The sequence below is a fragment of the Scylla paramamosain genome, chromosome 37, assembly GCF_035594125.1.
Source record: "Scylla paramamosain isolate STU-SP2022 chromosome 37, ASM3559412v1, whole genome shotgun sequence".
Taxonomy (NCBI): Eukaryota; Metazoa; Arthropoda; class Malacostraca; order Decapoda; family Portunidae; genus Scylla; species Scylla paramamosain.
This window is the reverse complement of record NC_087187.1, coordinates 4,748,756-4,757,500: the sequence shown is the minus strand read 5'-3', so window position 1 is coordinate 4,757,500 and position 8,745 is coordinate 4,748,756. Positions and strand designations below refer to the sequence as shown.

Sequence of the window (8,745 nt, the reverse complement as noted above, 5' to 3'; positions counted from 1 at the left end):
ACCCTCAGCCAGCCCAACGACCGCCTGGTGCACGTGGGGCGCCAGGGGCTGGGCGGCAGGGTGTCGCCCGAGGCACGCCTGCGGCAGGACGGGGAGTGTCGCGCACCGGAGGACTTCCTGCTGGTGTACGACGGCGGCTCCATGAAGGCGCCGCTGCTGGCGCGCCTGTGCGGCACTGCCTCGCTGCCCAACATCACATCCAGTGGACCGGAGATGCTGGTGGTGTTCCAGGCCGCCACCTCCGGCAGGATGAACCACCTGCCCAACCTGGTGGCGGGCTTCGAGCTGCAGGCGCACGTGATGTACATGCGCGAGGCCGCGGGGCGCGTCGCCAACTCGGTGTGTGACTACGTGCTGCAAAGCGGGGGCGGCTCACGCGGTGTGGTGAGCAGCCCCGTGTTCGCGCTGCCCGCCAACTCCTCCTGCGCCTACCACTTCGAGGGGCGCCGCGATGAGGTGGTGTGGCTGTACTTCACAAAGTACCACCGCGCCCCCGCCACCAGCAACAGGCCCAGCCACTCGCCCTGCCTCAACCGCCTGGCCATCTACGACGGCGGCCCCAACGCGGACGGCGCCGCGCACCTCATGGGCGACTTTTGCGACGACCAGCTGCCGCCCACCTGTGTGCGGGCACGCCAGCGCGGCCTGGTGAGCCAGCCGTGTGGAGACGACGAGAGCTTCCTGTCCTCCGGGCCGTCCATGCTGGTGACGCAAAGCTTCACGGACAGCACGGCGCTGCTGCCGCTGCGCTACGTCATCCACTACGAGTTCGTGAGTGCGGGCGAGGCGGGGCGCCAGGCAGGCACCGACTGCGATCACACCTTCAGCAGCGACCGCCGCCGCAACGGCCACTTCCGTTCGCCGCAAAACGTGTTCCTGTACGGGCGCGGCGGTAAGGCGTCGCTGTCGTGCCGCTACTCCTTCACGCAGCGGCCTGACGAGGTGGTGACGGTGCGCGTGACCAGCCTGGGCTTCCGCGGCAACCTGTGCAAGACAGTGCACAACTCGCAGTCTGAACTGTTCGAGTGCATCGCGCGCCTGCCGGGCTCCGCGGTGCTGGAGGCATGGGAGGAGCCCTGGCCCCTCACGCGCCTGCCACTGGGATGCCTCTGCGACGCCTCCGCCGCGCCAGCCACCTTCCGCAGCCACGCGCCACGCGTGCAGCTCAGGTTCGCCATCAAGGACATGAGCTGGGCGCAAGACTTCAGCGACTTCTTCTTTGAGGCGGAGTACGAGTTTGAGTCCGTGGCGGCGTGCGGGGGCGCGCACGTGCTGAACGGCTCCACGGGCGCCATCGAGGTCGGGGACAGCGACGCGGCGTGCCACCAGCTGCCGTGGAAGATCGTGGCGCGCGAGGCGAGCCACCTGTACCTGCACGTGCCGGGCTACCACGCCGCTAGCCAGCGCTGCGTCACGCACAACAGGGTGGTGGTGTACGGCAGCCAGACGGTGCGCCCCATCAAAGCCGTATGCCCCGATGCCTCCGCCACGCACGGTGTGCACGTCTTCTCCTCGGGCTGGACGGCCGTGCTGGATTACGGCGAGCCGCGCCCTGACTCCCTCATCATCCGCTACCTGGCGCGCGAGCCCGCCACCTACCGCCTCACGTGGCTGGAGGTGCGGCGCGAACCGCGCCCCTCGGCGCTGGAGTCCCACAAGGGCGGGCATGGGCGTGGGCGTCAAGCCTCCGCTGCCTCGTGTCCACACCTGTGCCCGCAGATCGACGCGTGCATCAGCAGCGACCTGTGGTGTGACGGCGCGCGTCATTGCCCCTCCGGCGCTGACGAGACCAGCTCCACCTGCCTCTACCTCAGCGTGCCCTGGCTGTACGTGGGCGTGGCCAGCGCAGGCCTGGGCGTGGTGCTGGTAGCGCTGATCGCGGCGCTGGTCAGCGTGCGCGTGTACCGGCGCGGCAAGGTCAAGCGCAAGAAGAAGAAGGAGGCGCAGCGCCTCATGACCCGCGAGGTCATCCTGCCTCTCAACTTCCACAAGGACATTTACTGAACACCACACACCCTCCCCCCTCCCTCCCCCATCATACCTCTCGTTTCTTCCCCTCCCCTCCCCTCCCCTCCCCACCACCTCCCCCTCGTCAGGAGTGGCCGGATTGTCCGGGCCAATTTTTATACAGTTTTGTACAGGTCGTGCACGCGGGTGTTACCTGTGTACGTGTGTACGTGTGTGTGTGTATGTGTGTGTGTGTGTGTGTGTGTGTGTGTGTGTGTGTGTGTGTGTGTGTGTGTGTGTGTTTCTGTCTGTCTACCTGATATCATTGCCTTGCCTTAACACGCCTCCCCCCTAATCCAGCCGCCCCTCCCCCCTCAAGGCGCCGCTGCGGTCGTGACACTGTGCCACATCCCATCCTCACCCTTCTCCTCCACCGCCCCTCCCTCACCCACACCCTCCCCCTTAACACCCCCTCCCTCACCCACACCTGAAACACGACAAGATCGGTACCCCCCAACACCACCACCATCAGTACTACTCCCACTCCTACTCCTCCTCCTCCTACTACTACTACTACTACTACTACTACTACTACTACTACTGCAGCCTAGCGTATTGACACCAGGAACAAAGCAACACAAAGGAGGACGGCGACACAACACAACACAACACAGTACAGCACAGCACAACGCAACAATTGATCCCCATCGTCGTCGCCTTCGTCAGATAAATGAATCCCCCCTCAGCTCAAAAAAAAAAAAAGCGAATAAAAAATCGAGTCTGCAGCAAAAATAATAACAAAAAAAAAGGAAAAAAGAAAAAGAAAAAAAAACATACAGGAAAAGAATACAAAACAAAGTAACAAAATTGAGACTAAAATTTGTTGCTTCATTCTGTTCCCTTCCTCTCCTCCTCCTCCTCCTCCTCCTCTTCCGTGTCGCACATGAAAGACAAGCAGAGAATCACTTTTCCAGTAGCGGGGCGGGAAAATAAGAGTAGTTTCCCCTCTTTTCGTTTTCTGTTTGTCACTCGTTAGTTTATTTTTACCCCATTTTCTTTCGACATGTGTCTGATTGCGATGTTTCAGTCTACCCTGCCGTAATGAAAACGAGGTGTCATGGAAAACGAGGAAATCATCACGAGAGGGGAAAATGGGAAAGAATTATGTGGCACTTCAAATAAAAGGGAAAATAAAAGGAGAGAAAACGGAAGCTGAAAAAAAAAAAAACGATTATGTCATAGAAAACGTGACGCTCATCGGGAATCTGCCATAAGCAGAGACTATAATAAAAACACATTCCTAACAAAATAGAGGAAGAAAATACAAAGTGAGAGACAGATTAAAAAAAAAAGAGGAAAAAAAAGAGAAAACCCGTTGTGCATTCCAAAACTCTAACACTAACTTTCTTTCTTATAGGACTATACAAAACTTTTTTCCCCACGGTAGGCCTAAATAAAAATGTTACGAAAAAAAAAGAATTTATGGACAGTTGCACAAATTAGCTCCCTTACCTGAAAGTGTTATCCCCTGTAGCTTAGAGAGAGAGAGAGAGAGAGAGAGAGAGAGAGAGAGAGAGAGAGAGAGAGAGAGAGAGAGAGAGAGTTACCTACCTTGACCTCAAATTGACCTCCCACACGTGACCAGCTTTCTCAAATAATACTAACAGAGGCGTGTGGTGGTTCAGTGGCTCTGTGGTTCACCGACTAACCTGGAAAGTATTGATTCAGGGTTCGAGTTGCACGAATTTATGTTCTCGGAAAAAAAAAAAAATATTGTAAAAGAGTTCAATTTTTCTGATGGAGTGTGTTGAAAGTGAAGTGCTTTTATTTATTTATTTGTTTATCTATTTATTTATTTTTGTTATTCTGAGTGCTGGTGATGATGATGGTGATGGTGATGATGGTAATAATAATAATAATAATAATAATAAGAATAATAAAATAATAATAATAATAATAATAAAGTTGAATAATTATAATACTGAATAATAACACTAATAATGATTATGATGATACAACAACAACAACAACAACAACAACAACAACAACAACAATAAGAATAAGACCAACACAAAAAAATAACTTCAAAAAACGAAAAAGAGCTAAACAACAACAACAACAACAACAACAACAACCACAACCACAACCACACGCGCACACACAAACAGGTCAAAGCAAGGTTCAAGGTAATTAATAATATCTGGTCAAGGTGTGATGTTCTAATGTTAAATACTAAATAATAATACTAAATAATAATAATAATAATTAATAATAATAATAAATAATAATAATAATACTAATTGATAATGTTAATGACTGGTCAGTAGGAAACCCTCGACAAGTGTTCTAAATGTTACCGTATTTTTGTACTGTACTTTTGTAGAAGGAGTATTTTTGTAATAAAAGTGACCTTAAGAGAAGTGCATGTCATTACCCTTACGAGAGGCCGGTCAGTCAGTCAGTCAGTCAGTCAGTCAGTCAGTCAGTCACTCAGCCAGCCAGCCAACCAGCCAGCCAACCAGCCAGCCAGCCAACCAGCCAGCCAGCCAGTCAGTCAGTCAGCCAGCCAACCAGCCAATCAACCAGCCAGCCAGCCAGCCAGTCAGTCAGTCAGTCAGTCAGCCAACCAGCCAGCCAGCCAGTCAGCCAGCCAGCCAGCCAACCAGCCAGCCAGCCAGTCAGTCAGTCAGTCAGCCAGATAGTAAGTTATGTATTCAATCAATTAGTTATTTAGTTGGTCAGGATATCAGGTCAGTCAATCAGTCAGTTAGTCATGTAGTCATTCAATTAGTTATTAGTTGGTCAGGAAATCAGTAACTTATTTAAGCAGTTAGTTGGTTATTACCTAGTTAATCAATAGTTAGCCAAATGGTCCGTTAAACATTTAGGTAGTTACACAGTCTGTCAATACGTTAATTAGCTACTTATTAGTCTGTCAATTAATCAATGGGGTAAGTCAATCAATTGGTAGGTCAGTCTTTCAGTCAGTCAGTAAGATAGGCAATCACTCAGTCAGTCTTTCAGTAAACCTTCAGTCAGTCAGTCAGTTTGTCAGTCAGTCAGTGAGTCAACATATTAGGTATTCAGTTTGTCAGTCAGTCAGTCAGTCAATATATTAGGTATTCAGTTTATCAGTCAGTTAATCAGTCAGTCAGCGAGGTTTCTTAGTCATCTAGCAGTTTAGTCTTCCAGTTAATCAGTCTAATGGCGGACGTGCAAATCAGTCAGTTCTTGAATTACTCCTTTAACTTACTCAGCATCTTAACTCCTTTATTCATTCCATCAGTCAAGCAGTTCCAGACAATTCCAGCCACCACCACCACCACCACCACCACCACCATCACCACCACTATCATCATCACAGCCTTCATCATCATTGTCGTTATTACCTCAGTCTCTATCACCACCATCACCATTACCACCACCACTACCACCACCACCACTACCAAACCCAGCACTCCCCAACACTCCCCTGCAACACAAGCAGATCAACACAGCAACACAGCAAGTCTTAGAGAAAGTAACACAAATTGACAGACTGACTGATAGACAGACAGACAGGTAGATGGAAAGACAGATTCTCAAACAAAACAACTTTAGCTATCAAAACAAGAACACACACAGACACACATACATACACACACACACACACACACCTGCAAGAAACACTAATTACCACACCTGTCATCTCGTACCACACCTGCAGCCCTCAGGTGAAAGGAAAACGAGGGGAGAGGGACAGAGGGGAAGCTTAGATAACAAAAAGAGGAAGAAAGAGGAGGAGGAGGAAGAGGAGGAAGAGGAGCAATAGGATGAAAAGGGAAGAGAAGGAATGCGAGAAAGTTACAAAGGAGAAGGGGAGGAGCAGGAGAACGAAAGGGGAAGAGGAAGAATATGAAAGTGGAAGAAAGAGAAACAGGGGGATGACGAAAGGGAAGAGGAGGAATATGGGAGAGGAAGAAAGAAAAGACAAGGTGAACGAAAGGGGAAGAGGAGGAACACAGAAAAACAGAGAAAAATGAAGAGAAGCAAGACGAAAGGGGAAGAGAAGAAATATGGAGAAGTAAGAAAACGGAGGAGGAGGGCGACGAAAGGAGAAGTGGAGGAAAATGGGAGAGAAAGAGGAGGAATATGAGAGAGGAGGAAGAAAGAGGAAGAATGGGTAAAGAGAAAGGAGGGACAACAAAGAGAAAGATGATAATTAATTTAACGAAAAGAGAGAAAGAGAGAGAGAGAGAGAGAGAGAGAGAGAGAGAGAGAGAGAGAGAGAGAGAGAGAGAGAGAGAGAGAGAGAGAGAGAGAGAGAGAGAGAGAGAGAGAGACGAACAATAAGGAAAAGGAAAAATATACAGGATAAGGAAGAGGAAACCTGCGAGGAAAGAGGAAACATGAGGAGAGGAGAGGAATGCAAGGAATAAAAAAAAAAAAGATGAATGAAAGGGAAAAAGGAGAGAAACAAGAGAACAGAAAATAAAATAAAAGATGAGTAAAAGAGAGAGAAGAGGATGGGATAAAATAAATACACGGAAACAAGAGAAAGCAAACAGAAATAAAAGAAGGAAACAGGAAAGATGGAGAAGGAAAGCTAAAAGTACATCAAACGAAGGAAGGAGGGAAAAAATGCAGGAAAAAAGAGGAAAACAATAGAAAGGAACAAAAGGTGAAGAAAAAATGGAGGAGGAAAAATAGAAGAGGAAGAGGAAGACTAAATAAACAAAAAAAAAGATATGAGAGAGAGAGAGAGAGAGAGAGAGAGAGAGAGAGAGAGAGAGAGAGAGAGAGAGAGAGAGAGAGAGAGAGAGAGAGAGAGAGAGAGAGAGATATTTACCTACAAATTTTGAACTCAAAATAAAACCAGAAAAGAAAGTACAAGTTTATGATAATTTTTGGTCCAGTTTTCATATTTTCCTTTTTTTCTTTTTTATTTCCTGACTCCAAAATGTGTGTGTGTGTGTGTGTGTGTGTGTGTGTGTGTGTGTGTGTGTGTGTGTGTGTGTGTGTGTGTGTGTGTGTGTGTGTGTGTGTGTGTGTGTGTGTGTGTGTGTGTGCGTGCACGTTTATTTCTACTTTACGAGTAATTCGCTATATATCTTCCTCCTCCTCCTCCTCCTCCTCCTCCTCCTCCTCCTCCTTCTCTTCCTCTTTCTCTTCTTCCTCCTCCATTTCCTTCTTCCCTGTCTCCATTAACATTCAATCTCCGACGGAATGTTATGCAAAGGAAGAAGAAGCAGGAAGAGGAGGAGGAAGAGGAGGAGGAGGAGGAGGAGGAGGAGGAGGAGGAGGAGGAGGAGGAGGAGGAGGAGGAGGAGGAGGAGGAGGAGGAGGAGGAAGGAGGAAAAGGACAAAAATAATCTTACTATCTTACACACACACACACACACACACACACACACACACACACACACACACACACCCTTCCATGATGTTCTATAAGTGAATTTTACTGGTGTGTGTGTGTGTGTGTGTGTGTGTGTGTGTGTGTGTGTGTGTGTGTGTGCGTGTGCATGTGTGTGTTTGTGTGTGTGTGTGTGTGTGTGTGTGTGTGTGTGCATGTTTATCTTCCTGGTTTACATGTGTACGTGGTTGCTCCTTCATGCATTCCGCACACGCCTTACATAAATCTTACACACACACACACACACACACACACACACACACACACACACACACACACACACACACACACACACACACACACACACACACACACACACACACACACACACACGAAAGGATGGTCAGAGAGAGAGAGAGAGAGAGAGAGAGAGAGAGAGAGAGAGAGAGAGAGAGAGAGAGAGAGAGAGAGAGAGAGAGAGAGAGAGAGAGAGAGAGAGAGAGTTTTAAGTCGGCCCCATCAAATATTGACTCTCAGAAAACGGACGAAGAGAAAACGTAAATTCATGACGCAGGAAAATACTACTAAAGAAAATGGGAAACAGGATCTCACAGAAAACGAGACTTTTGACAGCCACCTAAAAAAAAAAAAACACGATTAAAAAAAGTGAAAAAAAAATTAAAGATAGCTCAAATTCTCTTTAAAAAATATATGTGAATGTGAGGATCAAAAATTTAGGTAAAAACGAGAAATAATGAAAGGAAAGGAAAAATATAGGTGTCTCTCTCTCTCTCTCTCTCTCTCTCTCTCTCTCTCTCTCTCTCTCTCTCTCTCTCTCTCTCTCTCTCTCTCTCTCTCTCATCTTTTCCCTCCTTCCCCATCAACTCTTTTCCTCCTCTCCCTTTCTTCCGTTTATAATTCTTTTCCTTCTCTCTCCCTTTTCCCTTTCTCTGTCACTCTCTCCCTCTTCCTCTCCCTCGATCTATTTCCTCCTTTTCTTCTTCCTACCTCCCTCTCTACCTTCTGGGAGAAAAGATCTCTCTCTCTCTCTCTCTCTCTCTCTCTCTCTCTCTCTCTCTCTCTCTCTCTCTCTCTCTCTCATCCACTAGAATAACCACGGCCTCTGTTTTTACTTTACTCCCCTCTCTCTCTCTCTTTCTCTCTCCTCTCCCTCTCACCCTTGCCCCTCTTCCTCCCTCTCCCTCCCTCCCTCCCTTCGCAGGTAAGAGATACACACCTGTTTTCCTGCCCCCCTTACCCCTCACGCAGGTAACTTAGAGGGGAGAGGAGGGAAGGGATGGAGAGAGAGAGAGAGAGGGAGAGAGAGAGAGAGAGGGAGAGAAAGAGAGAGAAGGGAGGTAAGGGCGAGAATCCTATGTAGAAATGAATAAAACGATAAAATATTCAATACCAAATACTTATACGTTCCAGTTTTGTTTATGTGGAGGGAAGGGAGGGAGGGA

The 8,745-nt window shown here is 48.5% G+C and overlaps 1 protein-coding gene across 1 annotated transcript in view; it reads left to right on the top strand.

Annotated features, from left to right (window-relative positions):
- Positions 1–3,550, top strand: part of LOC135091407 (uncharacterized) — a 75,266-nt gene extending 71,716 nt beyond the window's left edge. Inside the window, exon 6 of the mRNA XM_063989040.1 lies at positions 1–3,550. This exon is cut by the window's left edge and continues 232 nt beyond it. Within this exon, the coding sequence (XP_063845110.1) occupies positions 1–2,004 (2,004 nt within the window). The 3' untranslated portion in view covers positions 2,005–3,550.
- The last annotated feature ends 5,195 nt before the right edge of the window (positions 3,551–8,745 follow it).